The following is a 21,183-nucleotide window of genomic DNA, read 5'->3' as shown; positions in this document are numbered from 1 at the left end:
CATCACAAGACAGCAGGCTGCGAGTGTGCTCTGAATGCAAAACAGACCTGTAACAAGCAGCTCTGAGTTCTTACCCATGTATGGCTTGGTTCCAGCTAAGGCAGTTGCTCTTTCACCATCCCTAATTATTGTTGCAATATTAAAATCTGTTAAATGTGCATGACCTTAAATAAAAACAGAATTTGAGGAGGAATTAATGGCAGAACAGACAGTTGCAATGTGGAGTCAGAATACAAAACCTGTCAAAGGCATTTGCTACCAGACAGTGCAGCACAGGTGTGGGCAGCTCACAATCTAGCTCCCACCAAATAGCCCTCACACATCCTAAAATTATCTCTAGATTTCAGACTTGTCAGATGGAAAATGTTTAAATGGTAGATAGCTTTGTTCCTTAATTTTCAAACCTATCTTGGAACTTCACATTTTGAATAGCGGTCATGTAAAATACCCAGGTTTTTTCATCCTACTTCTATATTTGCTTTGATGCTCTATAGTTATTTGAGCTGAGATTCACAGGGATTCTGCAAAGGTTTCCATGGCATAAACATATCAGATATCAGAACCTGTCTAAATCACATGGACATTCAGAAAATTAATAGGCTTCTTTTAGGGGTATAGTGACTATTCCTCACTTTCTAAAATATCTTCAACCCCTGCAAGGAGAACTGTTTTGACAGACTAGAATTAAAGAATGACCATGAGAAAAGATTTTTTTTTAAAGAAAAACACTTGTTGAATCTTATGAGCTTCAAACTTGGGACAAAACCAAGTCCAACTCCAAAATTCTAATTTTTAACCATTTGAAAAACTTAGGTTCAACTTTTAGCCTGTATGAATGAACACAAGGTATGTGACAACACTGACTGAAGGGGCAGCACAAAAATCCAGGGATGCAGAAAGTAGTGAGAAGAAGCACTGTAACAGGTTAAGCTTGGAGAGCTTAAACATTACTAACATGCCCACCTTGGGAACTAGTAACCTACACCAGCTCCTGCGTTTGGTCGTACTGATATATCCAGACCAATATGTAGCAAAGACAACAACAGGGAAATGCTATACTAAGAAAACACCATGGTAGCATTGATTTAAAAAAAAAATCTGGAATTTCTTTTGGACGAAAGCCATCCAGCTAACCACGACTGCCTCTGAACCTTGAGAGCAGAACAGTACTGCACATAGCACAGCACGCTTGGGCATGCTGGTCTAAATGAATCAGGACAACATTTTTCAAACCCTAAAACTATATCAAGAAATAATTACGATTTTTTGAAAAGTGCTGGAATACTTTCTCTGTTTCTCCATTCTCTATCATCAGGACAGAAAGTGAAAATTCTAGCAAAAAGTGGGGGTAAAAGTATGAGAAAAATGCCTCATTATCAAGCTATTCTTAGTTCTGCAGCCCAGTCTTGGGCAGCCCAAATTAGATAAACACTCAAGTGATATGATTGTTTTTTTTTTTTGTTTGTTTGTTTGTTTTTTTTTTTTTTGCACAGAGCAGACGTTTCCAAGTCTTTTTCTGCACTATTATTGTCCAAGATACTGCCTACATCACAAACAAACTACACAGGATCAGGAATAATGAGCATCAGCTGAAGCAGCACAGACTCCTGTCAGATATCAGAAAAACATTCTAAGTACAGAAGCAGCCAAAGACAGGGGTAACTTGCCAGGGCAGGAGCAGAGCACCAACAGTCTCCCCAGTTCTTTGCAAGACAGATGGAGGTGAGGGACAGGCAGAGCTGTGGTCGCGGTGGCTCCTGCTCCAGGCCGGCCGGGTTTGCCAGCATTCCCCGGCCCCGTTGGGAGCTGGTGGATATCCCCAATGCCCGAGCAGCTCTCCTGCGCCTGCAGACGCAGCCAGCGAAGCTCGGGGCGGCCGGGCGGGCCGGGCGCCTGCAGTGCCGGGACGTCTCCCGTCTCCGGGATGTCCCTGCCCCGGCAGCTGCCCGACGGCTCTGGATGCACGGATCATCACGCCTCGACCTCGCAGAGGAGGACACGGACACGCGCACAGGCTGCCGAGCACTTGGTGAGCGACTGCCAGTCTGCGTGCAAGTGTCCTCTCCACACCAGAGACGGCCCCAGCGAGGCCCTTGAGAGAGAATCTGCACCGAGAGAAAGCCAGACCTCCCGACAGCTCGGACGAATGCAAGGGGATTTGCACCACGGGGAACACCACTGATCTCTAATCCTTTCACACGGACCACTCCAGTACAAAGTGCTCTACAGAAGAGACCAGCTGTAGTTTAATGCTCTCCTCCATATTTCTCAGGTGAGTTTTCACAGATTCCTTATATTGCAAACACATCAAACTAATGGTTACTTCAAATATCTTGCTATCTGAGTTGAGTGATCAAGAACAAAATAAAATGCGAGTGTTGGCAGGTAAACAGTCTGGTGGGTCATTATTTTCAAACCAACCTGAAATACAGAAAACCTACCCAGTTGCCATTCCTGAGGCTGTTTTCTTCTATCTTTCTACCAGGCAGCTCTGGAAATGATGTGTATATCACAAATCCCTTTCTCCTATTGCTTAAGATACTCTTGTTCTCATTTATGTCTGGGCGTTTTACCCTGCACCAACTTCTCTTTGTAAATTCTGCTGCAGGTCATTATTACAGGGCCTCACATGTGGTCTCCTCTCCTGTGGGACCTCCAAGAGCACTAACAAGATCCTCTTTGTGAAGGGCTGTGACCTCTCTCTTCCTGGCTCAATCCAGGTCTCAACTCAGAAGAGCTTAGATCAAGAAGACATCAGAAGTATCTATCTGTCTTCCTGCTTAATAAAAGCATATGTTCGGACAGCTCCCTTCAAAAACGTTTTTTTTGTGTGTGTGTGTTCACATGGCAAAGCAGTGTATTTCTTGCCTAGACAACCCGTGCAAACTAAGAGGCCCCGAGGTTACCAGTGTGAGGAGAAGGAGCCTGGGGCTGCACAGTGGCAGAAGGGTGACTGAGCAGGGCTGTCCAGGGACTGCCCTTCGCAGTACGAGACCAAACAAATAAAAGCAGTGGTGCCTTTCACACCCTTTTTCCAGACACTCAGCAGTGGGACACTAAAAGCTCAGCACGTTGTGGAAGAAGGTATAAAAAGCTAGATAGGTAGCTCCTACCTTGCTCATCAAGGAGAATGTTGTCTGGTTTTACATCTCTGGAAAAAGAGAAAAGGTTGTAGTGAGATGAAATCTCAGTCATATTGAAGATGCATCTCAACAACAAAAAAGCTACTTCTCATCTATCAAAAATTATAAAGATACAAAGCAAAAACATCCTAATATGAGATAAGCCCCTCACAGATGGATTAGATGGAACATGCTTTTCCTGGGCAATCAAACGAAAAAGTGGAAACATCTGGCTACTTTGGCCATCACTGCCACGAAAATGGATATTGCAAAATTAGGCCTATTCCTATGAAGCCCCCGATCATTTTAAAAATAAATCCTGAAAGGCACTGCTTTCAGTTATACCAGTAAAAAATTGAGATTTCTCCCCTTTTTGAACAACTGGCAGGAGCAGCAACCAAAATGCTGCCCAGACTGGAGCCAGTGGGAGCAGTGTGATGGAAGCAGCTCCAGTGGCTACCTGTGGATGATGTGCTGGCTCCGCAGGTAGTCCAGCGCCAGCGCCATCTCGCAGATGTAGAGCTTGACCGTTTCTTCTGTAAACTGCACGTTCTGCTGCAGATGGTAGCGCAGGTCCCCGCCCAGCAGCAGGTCCACCACCATGAACATGTCCTCCTCGTCCTGGAAGGAGTACCTGCGGGCACCAACGGGGTTAGCGAGCCGCCGGCTGCACAGCAGGTACCGAATGACGTCGGGTTTTCTCCCTCTCTTAATTACACAGCACCTGCGAAAAACTGCAAACATTCCCACTACGAGCATATGCTGGCTACAATGTTTACAGGTTTTTAATTAAGCAAGCATAACTCAAGATGCTGTCTTGTTTTTCTAACCTACTGCTAGCTGAGCAACACCTCCTTTGAGGAGGGAGCTGCCCCGGTTGCAGCCCCCCGTCCCGTCCCGTGCCGTGCTGCTGGTGCTCCTCGGCCCGACGGGCAGCGTGGCAAGAGCGAGCGGTGCGGCCCCATCCCCACCGTGCAGGCACTGCCAGCGCGCTCGGCACCCCTGGGCTGGGGTCACATCAAGATATCTTCTCAGTTACACCAAAATTGTAATTATCCAGATAACTTCAAGGAAGCTTAGCTTCCTAAGACATCTAGCGTGCTGGGTCTACTCTTTGACCTCTTCAGAAATCGGCCAACACAAACGGACTCTCGAGCACCTCATTTCTCAGGGACAGGGCTTTTTCGAGGCAAATTTTCTGCAAAGTTCGGAGTTTCCATTACCCTTCCTGTCTCAATTTGTCCATGTCCAATTTATCTCTTCACTCTAGCGCCCATGCTATTCCAATGTCTATCCTGATCTACATTCAAGAGGGTCGTTCTTTCCTCTTTTGCACCGTGCCAAAAACACCAGACCCCTTTACCCTGCAGACAGGCTCCCAGCCCCACGGCACGGGAAGCAGCCGGGGTCTCTCCGGAGCGAGGAGCCCCGTTCTGCGGGCGGCCCCGCTCTGCGGGTGCCGGCCCCACGGCAGGGCCTTTGCTCCCCGCGGCCGCCGGGGCCGCCCCGTTGCGGGCGCTGCCAGGGCCCCTGCACCCGCTCGGCCCCGCGGAGGCCTCCGGAGCGGCTCTCGCCACCGCCCCCGCGGCTCCGGAGCGCCGCTAATGATGTGTGCAGCAAATTCCCTGCGGAAGAACTGCTGGTGGCCGCTCAGCAGGAGCCGCTCGGGCCGCTGTGCCTCATGAATGAGTCATCTCATTAGCAGATGAAGTTTGGGGCTTTGCTAACAAGTTCCTGAGCAGCTTCAGAATTTCCCTGGTAAAAAAATATGCTAAATCTATACTGAAATTATCTCTGTATATTCTGCAAATGAATTCAAAACCACCAATGCTAACTTAACCACAAAGACCAGAAAAAGAGCCTTATATTTACTGTGGAGTAAAACACCTCTATAAATTCAAAGTAGATTCCAAAGGAGACTGACAGTACTGAGGATACACCACAGAATAACATTTGACTGTTATATTTGGCTGCAGCATTTCTAAGCAAAGAATATGTGGGATTGTGTAATACTTATGAATCACATACTTAAGTTCTTATCCCAAAGGTAAGCTCATTCTAAATGCACAAGCTGAAAGGGGAGAAATTGCTAAGAGAACAAATTTTCTCAACATTTTTATTGCCTCCTGAAAAAAAAAAATTTGTAAATTTGTATTTGTAAAAAACCTGACTGCACTACATGGTGCACCTCAGTGCTGTGTCCTAAGGACAGTGCTGCTCCTCCACGTGCACAGGCGTGCATTCCACACAGGGCACTTTTAGCAGCTAAATCCCAGGCAAAATTTCAAACCTCCCAGGTTAAATATCTAATATAAATAAAGGATCACTCTTCTTCTTCCTTTTTCTTCTGTCATCTCTCCATTCAATAGGATCTCCAATGCTTTCCATCATTTTCCATAAATGTCCCTTGTCTTACAGTCTGTGAATGCAAGCTATGAGTTACTTATTGCTACAGAACACTATTACTTGTTTCTATAATACACATCATACATTTTCCTCTCTCCCAATTCCTTCCCAACAGTGCTCAAAGATGCTTGCTAGCACAGAACCGTTTTTGGCGTGCTGGTATCACATGGGCAATGATGATGGGTTTTCTGGTCCCTGTCACACTTTAGATGCTCCTTTGCATGGAAGAAGCCAGGGGCTACAGGGACCACCTTGCAGCCAGCAGCACGAGGGGATCATGACTGTAACTGCTGAACACCCATTCCAAATTGATCAATAATCCCAGGATTTAATTCACCATTCTCTAAAAACTGTAAATGCATTTGCATGGTGGAAAAAAATGATAATGATATATTTGAGTTCTAAAGTAATACATTTTATTTGATCAATGAACCTGTTCTAGAGAGCTTTGCCATTAGCTGCTCTCTAGCAAAACTCTAAACACGTAATAATTTGAGATTTTTCTCAGAAACTGATTACTAAAACTCGTTACATTTCAAGTTGCTCAAGAATTTCAAATTGCTTTGAAATGACAAGAAGTATACTAATTAGCAGATTTTTCTTTTTTAGCATCTAATAAAAAAAATCATACCAAGCTGAAAATCCAACAACTATAGTTAGTCTATAACGCCTTCGAAAAGCACCTTGTTTTCATAGTTACAGTAAAACATGCTACGAAGCTTATGTATCTCTTTGGCACCTTGACACCTATCAGTCTCACTCTGGGGTATGTCTATACACTAGGTGGTCTTTGCAGTGACTGCCCAGCTATAAATACACCCAGGACAGCTTCAAATAACCCTCTATTAGCAAATCTCTGCGAGACCGAGACCTTACAGGGACTGGATCTTTAACACCCGTATAAAACCCTGTACATTTTGTATAACCTCTGCACTAATAGAAGCTACAAATTAGCATCTCTGAAAGATGCCGGCTTCTTTGGCTTGCCCAGATGTTGTTTGGTTTCAGGATTGCCCGTTCCCAGTGCACCATCCACCACGAGCTGCAACCGGCGGCCCCAGCGCGTCCCCGTCCGCGCGCGCAGGGCCGGCCGATCTCACCAGAGGTTCACCAGGAACACGTGCTCGATCTCCTGCAGGATCTCCAGCTCTCTGAACACGTTGCGAACCTCATCCCTTTCGATGCACTGCTGTTTGTTCATGTACTTCATGGCGTACATCTTCTCAGTATCTCTCTTCTGGACAATACACACCTAAAATAATAGCAGACAAAAACCCCAGAGGCTCAGTGAAACATGCTATGGTTTCATTCGCTCCATGCGGCAGCTTGGCGTGAGGCCGTCCCAGCTCTGGACCCACACGCTCTGTAGATGTGCAGCTGAGGATGTCCCTGTAAACGGGCCCTTGTGGAATTCCCAACTGGATCAATGTTTTCCATCTGTGTCCCCCTTGCCTCGGCACCACCAAAGCTCGCAAAGCCAGCCCATTTCCTCAAAAGCAGAAGTTAACGCAGTCGACACAAAGGGCAGAAATGTGCAGGAGCCAGAAGCACCAGATTAAGCAAGACGCCAACCCGCAGGGCCCACCCTCACGTCGCAGTGGCCCAGGTGCCTCCGAACAAGGGCCCCCGACCTCCAGCAGGGGGGTCTGAAGCTCCACAACAGACCGGCCTCCTGCGAGCCGCAGCGCAGGGCCTCGGAGCTCCAAAACGTGTCATTCCCACCCGCCAGCTAAACCCATCGACACGGAGAGCTGGGGCTTCTTGGCCACAACGTGCCCCAACACGCAGCCCACACAGATCTGTTAACGCTGGGTACCAGAGAGGTTGATCTGTCATCGGGCCCTGCCCTCCCGCCCTGTTGAGATGTGCACAACCCTACTGCACCCCCTTCCCAGTAACCTGTCCTTCGGCGCATCTCCCCGTGATTCTTCTGAGTACTAACGACACTTTAATTATCCAGGTAACTGTTTTTAAATGAGCTAACGAAAACTTTACATCTGCTATAATTATGCCTGTCCTCCTTTAATTATCAAACAGGGTTATGACCATAATGTGCTGGATGCATTTTATTTGAAACAAAATAATTTGGCATTTTGTTGGTACAGCCGTCACTTGGGAGGGCAAAGCGGGAGGTGACTGCAGAGAAGACCCCGTGCACAGAGCCGGGGTGCCAAGGGGCAGGGTGTCCTGTGGGGACAGCAGAAAAGCCACCAGCGAGACCCAGGCCACTGAACTGCTCTGCACTGCTAAAATGCTCCCCTTAATAACCATTTGCAAGGGCTAATGGCACATAATGCAATCCCATCAAGGACATGTTATAGCGGAAAGATGACGGGGTAATCGGTGGTTATCGTTAGCCAGACATAACCACCCCAATTAGGGAGTGCACCCTCAAATTACGGGGATTGCTTTGCGGTTGTCATCACAAGCACCGCGTGAACAGAAAATTATGAATTTACATCACTATACACGAGGCTGACTTCTCAGCTGGCTGGTCCTGAGCCGCTCCGGCAGGCGGGCCGGCAGGCTCCGCGCTCGGGCACGACACGGCTCGTGGGGCGAGGGCGCAGCCTGGGAACGCGGCCGCCGCAACGGCGCCGCACCGCACCGTGCGGCACACACGGCACGGGCACTGCGTGGCACGGGCACCGCATGGGCACCGCACGGCACGGGCACTGCGTGGCATGGGCACACACACGGTACGGGCACTGCGTGGCACGGGCGCTGCGCGGCACGGGCACGGCACGACACGGGCAAGGCACATGCACCAAATGTGCACCGCACTGCCTGGCACACGCACCACATGGCACACGCACCGCACGGCACGGGCACCGCGTGGCACGGGCACTGCATGGCACACGCACGGCAGGCACACCACACGGCACATGCACCGCACAGCACACGTACGGCACGGCACGTGCACGGCACGGCATGCACACCGCACGGCATGCACACTGCACGGCATGCACACTGCACGGCATGCGCACACACGTGCGCAGGGCACTCGCCGCCAAGCACGCGGCCTTTGCGACACTGGCTTCAGAGCACCCAACACACGTGGCGTGTGAGGATGCCAGAGGAATCAACTGCCTCGCAGGCGGCCTCCAGACCCTGATTTTTCCAATAAAACCTTGTTTCTATAATTAATGTTCATGTAATGCTCTCATTATTGGCCACCCAAGCTGAGCTGCTCAGCCCCCAAGCAGAGCTCCTGATCCCCATGTCCCCCACTGCTGCCGCAAGCACGTGAAGAGCAAAACCACATCATCTACTACTTATATCACAAAAGTGTAAGGTAAAATCACAATTCACTGCAAATTCAATGATAATGATGAACTACCTAGCCCAATGCAAAGCACCAGCTGGATCTGGTTGTACATTTTACAAGAGTGTGAAAACAACTTCATCTTTTATAATTTCTTCGAGCAGAAAAGATCTAACTGTATTTCCTTTAAACATGGCATTGCTATATGACTTCTCTAAAAACAAGCCTCCGAGTAATTGCCATCCAGGCACTAAACAACATTCTTCTCCAATTTCAGTTTATTTCACATTAAGGCTGGAAGCTCATTAAATTCGCTCTCTATTTTTTCTTTGGTTTGGATTTTCATTTCGAAAGAACAAGAAATACAACCAAGCATCACAGAGTTTCTCAAATGAGTAATTCTAACTTGCTGTATCTTAACATGTATTGCATTTTATAATGTCACTTGCTCTGCGTTTATCGGAGGGGAAAAAAAGCCTAATATAATAAATGAGAAAATGATGAAAGCCGGTTGCACTCGGTAACCGCAATAAAAAGTTTTCTGAGCTGCAACTCTTATATTATAGAAAATCATTCCAGCGTCAAGTCCTTTTGAAACTTTTGTTTTGTTTTCTAGAAGAAGCAAACAAACAAACAAGCAAAAACAGAGATCTCCTTCCCCGTCTCCTTGTCCTTCTCGCCTCTGCTCGCAGTGCCCTGTGCCAGGTGCCCCCACGGCCGCGCACGCGACAGGAGCAGCCGCGCTCCCGGCCGCGGCAGGGCCTCTCCTGCGGTGCTGCACGTTTGCATTGCTATAGCTGCTGCAGTTCCTAACAGGTAAGGGCAGCGTTAATGCAGTTACTGACAGAGACCTAGTCTAGCCCAGCTCTCGTAAGGGACTGGGTCGGTTCAGCACGTGCCAGGTGGGACCGTGTAGGTCCTGCAGGACAGGCAGACACCTTCGCACAACGTCACCGACTACAGGAACATGGCAGCTGCACACACCTACGTGTCCCAACAGCTAGCTTTTTTCTAAATCTCTGTTCATGTATCCGCTTCTGCAGAAGGAATAAATACATACTGGGTAAAAATCAAAGTGTTTTTATTTTTAATTGAGATGTGCTTTTCAAGCAGATCTAGGTTTCGTGACAATGTAAAGCAATGAAGAAAGCAGAAAGAAGAGATCACTTTGTCCTCGTTTCTGCATAATTCCTCACTGCACAAAGGAATTTTTTTTCAGTGGTTAAATACAGCCATTAGAAAAAATTGTATGCAATGCTGCCAGATTTGCGATGCAGAAGGCAGGCATCAGCTGGTAGCATATTGCTCAAGACGTGGCATATAAAAGATTTAATAGAGTCCCAGATACCCTGAACATTCAGCTGTTGCCAAATGGTTTGTATACAGCTGCCTTTGCTTTTACCGCATTAAAGGCAGAAGGGCTGGAAGTTACATTTGCTATTCAGGACATGAGATGTGCATTTACGTGTCCCATTCCCACCCCACGTCCGCGGGCCCTGCACGGTGCCGGCGCCTCGCGCCTGAGGCTGGGGCAGGCTGGGGCTCTGCTCAGCAACCCGAGCTGTCTTGTAGTTTGGAGAAGAGCAACAGGCATCAGTGAGCTACGGCACATGAGAAAAGGAGCAGGAGGAGAAAGCCAGCTCTTGGCTTGGAGACACTTACCTTGCCTAAGGTAAGAGCAGGCAGCAAACCGTGCTACCAGCACCCGAACCCTCCCAGCGTTTCTAAACACACGTTCTCCCCTGTGGCTCCTCGGTGCACGGCTACTGCCATGAGGGCAGCGAGAGCCCCGCGTGGCACCTGCGGCGAGAGCAGGCACAGAGCAGCTGCGACGTCAAGCAGAAACGGGGACGCACAGCAAAGCAAACCCGGCTCACCTGGTCCTCCTGCGGCGCCTGGAAACCAGAGCAGGAGCAGGAGCAAGAGCAGGAGCAGGAGCAGGAGCAGGAGCAGAGCGCGGCGGCTGCCCTCAACCTGCTCCTCGGTGACGAGGAGCGAAGCCCAGGCTGGAGCCGCCGCCGCCTGAGCAGCCGCTGCTTCCACCAGCTCCAGCCCATCAGGGACAGCATCAAGAGTTGTAAATGTCAGATCACAACTAACGATTAATTAAAGTATTAATTATTAAAAATAAAGGAAATTAAAACTAATGTTGGGATTAAATCGGTGGGATGCGTCTGAGGGACTTACACTCTTGGCTGTAAGTTGCTGTGGAAGAACCTTGCTCTGTCAGTAAGAAGCCGGAGTATCACTTGTACTCTCACAACAACCATACCTTAAGAATTAAACTGAAATTATCGATGGAATTTATCTGACTCTGGAGGATCAAAAGAGGATCAAGGAGCATACAGAGGATCAATGAGCAAAAGCAGAGACAAAGTCTATAAATTTCCAGGAATTATTTGACTCCCCTGTATCACTTATTGAGCTATTTCTACAAGATATATTTCCATTTTCCACCCTACCATGACAGAGGTAGAAAGAAAATAGCAGGAAACTAGAGATTTTGGGTATCGAGGAGGCTCAGAAATTATGCTCGTTTCTGCTAGAACTTCCTTCTTTTTTTTTCCCCTCTACATTTTCACTGTTTTATGAACTTTTCAATGCAACATGCTTGCTATCTCCTAGGCTTCAACTTTTCTCTTTCAGCAATTCAGTAACTTTTTTCCTGCTGATTCTGAACGAATCCAGTGTGCTAAAATCCCCGCTCAGATTAAAGGTTGCCCACTCATTTAATAGCATGGCTCAAGTTATCTCAAACTAGTTATAAGGAGGCAGCCCAATTTGTCTGCTCGACAAAAGCAAGCCGGGCAGCGCCTGGGGGTGACATACAGAGACTGCTTAATCTCAGCTCTGCAAAGATTATTTTTCCCTTCTGCAAAGGCAGATGTAATTCCAAATTAAAGATATGGGAATCCTGCCTGCTGAAGGATATTATTGTCACATCTGATGCAAGCATCCACAGTTGGGCATTGGAGACCTTCCTTTTGCTTTTGAAATGTGAGTGGGAGATTCTCCTTTTGAGTCTTTTAATGACTCTGAAAGCGCAGACGAATGCACGGCCACCCCTGCAAACACAGAGGTTTCGCTGACGTTGGCTGACATGTGTCCGTGTCCAGGACTGGGCCCGGGGCGGCTCTGCTGGCGGAGCAGCCGGCGCCAGGGCAGGATTCGGAGCAGTTTGAGGGCAGGATTCGGAGCGGTTTGAGGGCAGGATTCGGAGCAGTTTGAGGGCAGGATTCGGAGCGGTTTGAGGGCAGGATTCGGAGCAGTTTGAGGGCAGGATTCGGAGCAGCCAGCGCCAGGGCAGGATTCGGAGCAGTTTGAGGGCAGGATTCGGAGCGGTTTGGACGGATTCTCTCCGTCCATTGGAAGGTTTCACACGCCGCTCCCAGGCGCGCGGCGCCGGCGCTGCCAGCCTGGTGGCGGAGCCGTCGCGGGGCTGCTCCCCGTGAGACACCTGGAGATCCGAGCCGGGGCCTTGACCAGCACCGCGGCCAGGTGGCTCTGAGCATCCCCAGGGATGGACATCCTGCCCTCACAGTGCACAAGTCTTTTTCATATTTTAAGAGGAATTTCCTATACCTTGTTTTCTTGTATTTCTGGAAGTGACAATTGGAAAGAAGACCGGGGTACAGCGCAGGAGTGATCCTCACACGGAGGACATGTCGTCAGCGGTGCCGGATGCTGCAGGGAGATGGAGCGGTGCTTCCAGCCAGCCCTGCGCACTGGGACCGTCTGATGCACCTTAGTCACAGACACGTAACGCGGTCTGCAAAGTTACAGTGCAGGGACCGCGCGGCCCCGCTGCTCCTGTCCTGCAGGGGACGGGGGTTTGTCCGCACTGCCCCAACGCCGAGGCGCTGCGCACACGCAGGAGCCGCGCGCGGGCTCTCGGAGCAGGCGGTACGGGCAGCGCCGCGCGCGGGGCAGCCGCATCCCTCGCGGGGCCGCGCAGGGACCAGCCGCAGGGCGACGCGCAGGGACGCAGGTGCAGGGACGCGGGCGCAGGGCGACGCACAGGGACGTGGGCGCAGGGATGAGGGCGCAGGGACCGCCGCAGGGCGACGCGCAGGGACACGGGCGCAGCGCCCGGCGCGGTGCACGGCATCATGCACGGCCCACAGCAAAGGCCCCCTGGGTCTGAGCGTCCCACGCGCTCGGGTAGGGAAACCAAAGGCACTTGACACGGCCACAAAATGGCACTGCTGGCTTCAAAGCAAGGCTGATGCTTTTGAAACGCAATCTGCATACCCATTTTGTACTGGGATCGCGTTGACGGTAATTGAAATAGAATCTCTGCTTGGTAATTAACATCTGTGTAAGACTGGTAATTAAAAAGATAACATTAATTTGTTCTATACTTCTAATAAACATTAAGGATAAAAACAGGGAATCAAAATGTTTTTTTAGGCAAAGCCAAGATAACAAAGCTTCAGCTGTCTCCCACGTACATGTTCAGAGGGATAATTAAAGCCTCGAGGCTCCCTGCACCGCTGCCGAGGCAGGCAGCTGCGCGGGGCTGCGCCGGGCACGCAGAGCCGCGCCGCGGGCGCCCGGCGCGGACCGGGCCCGGGGGCAGCGGCTCCGGGGAGCCCGCGGGCACGAGGGCTGCGGGCGCCGTGAGCCCTCGGGGAGCCTCCGGGGCAGCCACGGCCAAACCCCCTGCGGCCACCAGCCGCTGCAAAGGGGCGACACCAAAACTGTCCTTGCTCGCCCCTTGCTGCCCCTCGCTTGCTCTTTCTGGCTGCTTTGAGCCCCATAAGCTGCCTCGTGGCTCCCCAGAAGCTGCCTTGGGTCAGTCAAGGGAAACACCACCCCAATGAGGAGGAGAGATGCTGAGTTACGGCTTGTTCTGCGGGACACCTTTCGCCCGGCTCCCTGTGTCCTTCCAGCTCCCAGAGGTGCATTCCCCGAGCAGCTCCAAGCCAGGCACTTCCCAGGCTCTGCAGCAAAGCACATGCATGTCCTGGAAAGGGGGTCTGGCATCATCTAGAGCAACCTCGTGGCACCCTGACTTGAACCTCAGAGGTTTTCTCTGCTGCACAGCCCCAGAAGCAGCAAAGCAGCCGAACGTCCTGGCCCCACGATCAACACTGCTGAGTTTTGCATAAAACTCACCACGAAGCACATCCAGAGAGGCCACGCTGCTATTAGCACCGCCTGATCCTGAATAAAAACCCTCCTTGAAGCAACAGACAGACCCGTCCGTGCTTCGCTTATGGATCTTCCTCATGGGACTTGGCTCCGGGCACAGCCCTGGCAGCGCTTCCCGGCAGGGCCCTGCGCCGGGGACACGGGACGCTGCCCGTTGTGCGCCCCCGCCGCGCTGCCCTGCGCCCGGCCGTGCCCGCCGGCCCCGCACGGCCCCGCGCACGGGGCGCCCCTGCTCTGGGGGCCACCTGTGCCAGCGAGGTCCCTCCGAACGCGCTTGTCCCTCACGCGTCAGCACGCGCTTCCCGCGCGCACAGGACACAGCACGCCACACCGCCGGCTGCGGTCTCCAAGCCGTGGCTCTTCCCTGCCTTTCAGCCGGCGCAGGGCTCGCGGCGGCGCCGTCCGGCCCCGCTCACAGGAGGTTCTGCGCGCGCCGCCGCACGGTGCCGCCGGCTGCCCCAGCGCGGCTCTGCGCCCGGGGAAACGCTCATCCCCAGGGGAGAGCTGCTCCCAGCCCAGCTCAGCACATCTGCTCACACAGCCTCTGCTCCACGGTGCACTGTGGTTTTGCTCCCAAATACCTCACCTTGTTCCACCTTAAGAGTCCTGGTGAGTCTTACGAATGCACTTTCTCCCTGCTGAAAGTTATGCTTTATCAGAAAATTGATGGACTGGATTGTCAGAACACCATAAATCTTTAAAATCCCTTTAATTCAGCACTGCTGTTTGCAACAGTCAAACTGTAATGGCACCTCATAAAACTTTTATTCATAGCAAGCCTGGTTGTGTTTCCAGGTTGTATCAACACTCCCACTAAGTATCCATTTTGCACTTGTTCACGTTAGAGATGAAAAACTCTTCTGACCTAAAATAAAAGCTGTTGTTCAAGATCGCACCTTGGTGTGCAGCACATCAATAACTCTGAATGTGTGTCCTGAAAATGCTTAAAAACGTGTTCATAGCCTTGTCTGGGGTCAATCTGTGGAACTCCTGTAAAGTCATCGGACCTGGGGTTATTTATACCAGCTACGAACGTGGCCAGCACTTCATGCGCTTGGGAAGGCAAAATACGCCTAGTAGCTATTTCAGAAACAGCTTGGGGTGTGCTAAAAACAGATCCCAAACCCAGGCTTGCACTTCTTTTTTCAAAATGAATCTTATTTCTATCCTGCTGTTAGTGTAAATGGTATCTTAAATTCAACATAGCCAGCACACCAAATCTGTCTCAGGAAAACCTCTCGTTATTGGCATCTGTGTGCAGTGCGTATGGAGCTGAGCTCTTCTTCTTGGCATCTCCCACAGAATTGCCTCCTATTCTCCCGCAAGGATTCAGAAGCGGAGGGAGCTACAGAACGTTAGTCTACATGCCCTGAATCCCATGATTTAAGGCAATTTCAGGTGGTTCAGATTAAGCGCTCCTCTCTTACGTCACACTGAAACGAACCATCTAGTCCTACAGTAAACAGAGGTTCCTGTAATCAGGTTTTGGATTTAGGTGATTAACAAACCTGCCAGGCAATAAACAGCTCCAAAAATTGGTAGACTTCTATATCTCCTCAAAGACATTAACCTAAATAAACGAGAAAAAAATAATGGCGTGGGGGGTGGAGAGAGGGTTGGGCAGCATGCACCCTAGGAAATCGAAAGGAAAAGAGGACTTTTCTGTAGTCTTGCATTCCTCTTTCTCCATCTTCTCTCTTCCCGCAAGCTGGTTTCCTCACTTCATGGAAATTACAGAAGACATCTGAAAATCTGTTATCTTTACTAAATTTTAAAACAGTGTTATAGCAGACTGCTCCTACAGACCCAGACAACCCCCCAACAATGGACCTCCAGCAGGCCCCGTTACAGCTTTCAATGAAACCTAAGCCCGTGATTTCTGGTTTTTAAGCATTGCACATTACTAGACTGGTGTGGGCTGTTGCTGACAACCCCAGCCAAGGGCCGGCCGCCTCGCCGGCGCACCGACCCCTAGAACAGAGGAGAGCACAAGGGCATGTTGAACGTGCGCCGGGGGCAGCAGTGCTGCAGGGCAGCACGTGCTGTGTGCCGAGGGGCGAGGTCGCTGCCGCAGCTCCAGAACTGCCGATAATGTGACCCGGTTTGGGTCAGAAAGGAAATGCCAGCCTGCTATCGCTGAAATCTGCTAGGATAGAGGTAGTTTTCCAATACCCATCTTTGAGATACTGGTGTACAAACACATATACACACACAAAACAAGTCATGGTAGTTAACAGATAACTCAGAAAACTGGGAAGAAACTTTAATTCCAAGGACAGCTAAAAAGGCTGAAAGAGACAGTAGAATTCCCCAAAGGGTTTGGCTCTTGAAAGAACCACTGAACCATGGCTATTTGAGACCCTGCCTCGCTGAAATGCTCTCAGACGCAGCACGGGGAGCGCATGATCCGTGGAAAATGATCGGGGTCATCTTCCTCCTGGAGGAGACGGCACTCGCCGCCCGGACACGCAGGGAGACGGAGGGAGCCGCCGCGGCCCGGCTGCATCCGGAGCGCTCTGTGCTCTCACCAGCGACCTTGGTCATGCAATAAAAGCAGCCTCCCGAGGAGCTCCCGCAGCCTTGGCAAAGTGTGTCCAGAGAGAGGGCATGAGCCCTTAAGGGCCAATGCAACGAGTACGGCAATCAGGCGAGAATAATAAAGTAGAGATTCCAAAAGTAATCAGAAGAGAGTGTTATGAAGAAAAAAAACACCAAAACAAGCTGGCTGCTTGAAAGGGAGATGACTGAAGGACACATAATTCCTTAATTACACCAAAGGCTGCTGCAAAGTGGAAGAGAGCAATCCGTTTTCCATATCCAAGGTTGACAGTTCAGATAATAAATGGCAACAGGTTCAGGTTAGATATTGGGAGTGTTTGAGGGTAAGGACCGTGAGATGATGAAACAGGGGGGTCCTCGAGCAGGAATGTGGAGCTCCCAGCACTACATGCTTCCAGACATGGAAGTCTTTGCAAATGGGCTAGATAAACATCTGCTAAAAACGACATTATAATCCAACTGGGGAGTCGGAAACGGCTAAAAAAGCCCTTTGGTTCTCCAACAGATCCGATTTTATCATAAGAGGAAATAAGACTTTTGCAGAGGATCGTTGCTTCATCTGTCCACTTCCTTCTTTCTCCAGTAGCTTTTAAATCCAGTAGCCCACTTCAGCCAAGACTGAGAGTCAATATCTTAAAAATAATGAATTTGCAGTAGATTCTGTGAAAACAGAAAGCCAGGCAGAGAGCAGCCCTGAGCAAGCCCTCCGCTAAGAAAAAAGCAGGCAAGTTGCTGCTATGTTTTATTTGACAACAGCTACCTGGCCCACTCGCACCTGCACAGCTGCAAAACAGCTGTGCCACATGCTGGGTTCTGCTGACAACGTCTAACTTGACTGGATTAATCTACTATCTGAAAACACTCAAAACTAATGACAGGTTCTAAGAAATTCAAGAGAAGCAGCGTACACTTATTACAGGCAAAATGTCCCTCTCTGGGCAACCAATACATGTTGCTGCTTTTAAGTGAACGCTGGCTAAGGAAGCGGGCATCCCATACAGCATGTTCAGGAAGCTTCTCCCGGGCACTCAGAGAATGCATTCACTCTCGGAAATACCCGGGAGGTTTTGCACTGAGTCAGTGTTTTGCACTCTGGCAGCTCCAGGCACTTTCTGACCGCAGTGCACAAGCCTCAGACGTCCCCATGTTCACGACCTGGACGCCCGGCCACGCAGTGCCAGGACACGCAGCACCACGGCAGCAAGTCACGACACAGAACCACTGCACACAAAGCAACGGTGCACCAGAACATTCGCTTTATCTGCACCCAAGGGCTCCAGGACCCCCAGGCTTGCTAAGGGATGTGGTCAGACACAGCAGTTCTCAGCTCTACCACGAATAACTAGGACTGGGGCAACCCTGGCTAGATGTATGAGCCCAACAGTGGAGCTCCTGTTATACAGCTAGGCAGCGAGACTGTGGAGGTCCTTGGCTTCCAAGGGAATAAGAGCTAAAAATACCAACTGCCTGGAAAAACACAGACCATGTGGAAGAACTCATCTGGCACCAGCAGGACACTGTGTCCCCTTGCAGGACGTATGCGGTTCAGGGGACTTCAGAAGGGCGCGGGTTTGGAGCGCGCCGTCACTGCAGCCTGGGCTCTGCACAGAGCCCCCAGCACAGAGCCCCTCTGCACTCCCTGATCCCCCCCTTCTCGCACACGAACACCCAGCCTTTCTGATCCACCCTGGAAAGTTCTATTCTGCAATAGCAACACCCTCTCTTTGCACTTATCCAAGGTTCACCTGAGAAACAAGGCAAACCACAACCAAATTCTGATACCAGTGCAAACCGAAAGCCTCCCTGCCTGCAGCTGCATTATAATGACCTATCACTAGAACAATAGTTTCTCTGTTAATTGTATATCAACCGCATCGGTTTCTATTTATATTTTCTATTCTCACTTTTTCCCCATCCCTGATGCACCGAAAATACCAGTTATCTGTTACTCACTTGTGGGCAGCTCCTGAAGCTGCCACAGCAAAAGGAACAGATCTGCCCCCACTACAGCTTCTCCGATTTAGCTCAGCACAACTGCAATTAGATACATTTGTTTTTAAGCAGCGCATAAATACTTAATCAGGGAGTCATGAACCTTGGACTTCTTTGAATGCTGATCCAAACTATTAGAAGAAATAAATCCTGCTAAGGAAGGGAAGTCTCCCGCAGTCATCACTGAATCATGGTGCCTTGGATAAGAAAAAGCAAAACCCCATAATTCTTCCAGACAGGATTTACTCAGTAAGTAAATGTAGCTGATACAAGCCAAGGCAAGTTTTCACTGCATGGGTGGACAAAGGCAACTTTTTGGTTCACTTCATAAAGTTGCTTCCGCTTCTGGTCTAAGTGCAGCTCGACTGCGGCAGTGCTGGGAATGTGCACGCAGCAAATCCGGTTGCACTTCGGAGACACTGTATTGATCACGTCTGCCCGGCCTCTCCGTTCGTCCATCCAAGTGCTCCGGACAGCAAGCGGGTCTGAGAGCCCGCGGGGACTTCCCTGCTGCAGGATCTCCTGCAATGGCTTTGATATTACCTAGCTGTTAGGCAAATGGTAGAATGCTGGGGACAGACAGGAGTGATGTGCTAATCCAGCGTTACCTATTTTCATGAACTCTTTTAACATTTAATTTAAATTAATAAATGCTGATCTGATCCTATTTTGCCAGAGATCTAACTTGGATTTGGATGTCATTTAAAACACAGAATCCCAGAAGGGTTGAGGTTGGCAGGGAGCTCTAGGGATCACCCAGTCCAAGCCCTGCTCCAGCAGGGACACCCAGAGCACGGGGCACTCGGGCGCATCCCGGCGGGTTGGAGATCTCCAGAGCAGGAGCCTCCACAGCCTCTCTGGGCAGCCTGTGCCAGGGCTCGGGCACCCTCACACCCAGGAAGTTCTTCCTCACACGGACATGGAGCTGCCTGGGGTGCAGCCTGTGCCCGTTACCCCTGTCCTGCCACCGGCCACCATCGATCAGAGCCCGACCCCATTCTCTTTGTTCCAGATGCGATCTCACCAGAGCTGAGTAGAGGGGCAGGATCACCTCTCTTCACCTGCTGGCAACATCCTCCTCATGCAGGCCAGGATCCCACTGGCCTTCTTGGCCATGATGACATATTGCTGCATCGTGATCCGTCTGTCATCCACTAGGACGCCCAGGGCCTTCTCCGTGGAGCTTCCCTCCAGAAGGTCACCCCAGCCTGTCCTGGTGCCTGCTGTTGTTCCTCCCCAGGTGCGGGACCCTGCACTTGTCCTTGTTGAACCTCAGGAGGTTCCTCTCCGCCCAACTCTCCATGCTGTCCAGGTCCCTCTGAATGGCAGCGCAGCCCTCAGGAGTGTTGGTCCCTCCTCCCAGGTTGGTATCGTCCACAAACTTGCTGAGGGTGCCCTCGTCCAAGTCACTGATGCACAAGTTGAAGAGCACCGGGCCCAGTACTGTCCCCTGGGATTTGCAGGACTTGGTCAGACACTGCTGTTCATGTGGACTCACTGCTACCTCCCTTAGGGTAGCGGGGCTCTGACAAGGGACGTGGTGGAGGAAATGGAAGAGGCCCCTAGGAAAGTCTGGCTTTCTGCACAGAGCGTGCAGGACCAAGCTGGACCCTCCTGGGAGCAGTTTGTTCTGTGACTACCTCAATCCGCAGCACGCACGGACTTTGCTATCAAACTGGTCGGGTGGGAGGTGTGCTGAGGACCTGCGCAGGGCCTGGCCGCAGGGCGCTGCGCGGACGCAGGCACGCGCCGGCCCTGGAGAGCCGCCGACCGGGAAGGCCCTGGGAAAGGCAGCCGGGGCCGCGGCCGAGCCCTGGGGGCTCCAGGCAAACCCACCTTCCTCTCCTTCGCTGCGTGCAGCGAGTGAGACGGTAGCGTGGCGCAGAGCTCAGGTGGAAACCGGGTCTCCACACGACGACGAGCCGCGAAACGCCGTCTCCCAAGGGGCCGCAATGGCGCCTCGCGCCTGGCGTTCGCAGCCTCCTTTGCACCCTTACTTAACGCTAGTCTTTTAAAAATTAAAAGCCTTTCATATTTCATGTTCTGGAGCACTTCCGAGGAAAGGGGAAGGAAAAAGGGAGACGGGTCCGCCTGGAAGCAGGTCCTGGGGAAGGCAGCGGTGCCTCCCGAGGCCACGGAAAGGGAGGCGGGCGCGAGGCGAGGGTGGCGCTGACGCTGCCCTGGGGGGTACGTGTGCCCCGAGCCGGGCACCGCGACGCGCGGCCGAGCGACACCCGCCCGGGAGAGCGGCCGGCGCTCCCGCTGCCGCTCCACCTGCCCGCGCGCATGAATTAAACATCTCAGCCTGGTTTCCCGGGAAAACGAGGCTGCGGGAGTCTGCTGCTCACCCCTACTGACTTTAGAACCGTCGGCCGCTTTCCGCCAAGCTTTGCAGGAGCACAGATGTGAAGACAGATGAGAGGAGCAGAAAGGCAGGGCTGCGGGGGCGGGGGATGCTGCACCATTGACTAAATCACGTTATCAGGCAGCAGAGGCCTCACGCAACAGCACAGCTCACCCGGTCAGCCCGCGCCGCTGCGTGCTAATTAAAACTGACAGGCCGTGTTGTGGCAACAAGGCACAAACGTGCTCCGGCGGCACTGAGCTCTGATGACAGAGGACAACGAGACGGGGACATGGCCACCCTCAGCGGTCAAGGGCCTTCCCGGAGGTGTCCCCGGCTAC

The 21,183-nt window shown here is 51.3% G+C and overlaps 1 protein-coding gene across 1 annotated transcript in view; it reads right to left on the bottom strand.

Moving 5' to 3' along the window:
• STK32C (serine/threonine kinase 32C) overlaps positions 1–21,183 on the bottom strand; it is a 75,624-nt gene that overhangs the window by 5,005 nt on the left and 49,436 nt on the right. The window contains exons 3-6 of the mRNA XM_088520025.1: positions 6,629–6,780; positions 3,583–3,756; positions 3,114–3,151; positions 75–164 (exon numbers count right to left, since the gene is read on the bottom strand). Coding sequence (XP_088376151.1) covers positions 75–164; positions 3,114–3,151; positions 3,583–3,756; positions 6,629–6,780 — 454 coding nt within the window. The remainder of the gene's footprint in view (positions 1–74; positions 165–3,113; positions 3,152–3,582; positions 3,757–6,628; positions 6,781–21,183) is intronic.

This window comes from Tinamus guttatus, unplaced genomic scaffold (genome assembly GCF_059628265.1).
Source record: "Tinamus guttatus ecotype Peru unplaced genomic scaffold, ASM5962826v1 Tinamus_guttatus_pri_ptg000079l, whole genome shotgun sequence".
NCBI lineage: Eukaryota > Metazoa > Chordata > Aves > Tinamiformes > Tinamidae > Tinamus > Tinamus guttatus.
Note: the sequence above shows the minus strand (reverse complement) of the source record. Positions and strands in the feature narration are given on the sequence as shown.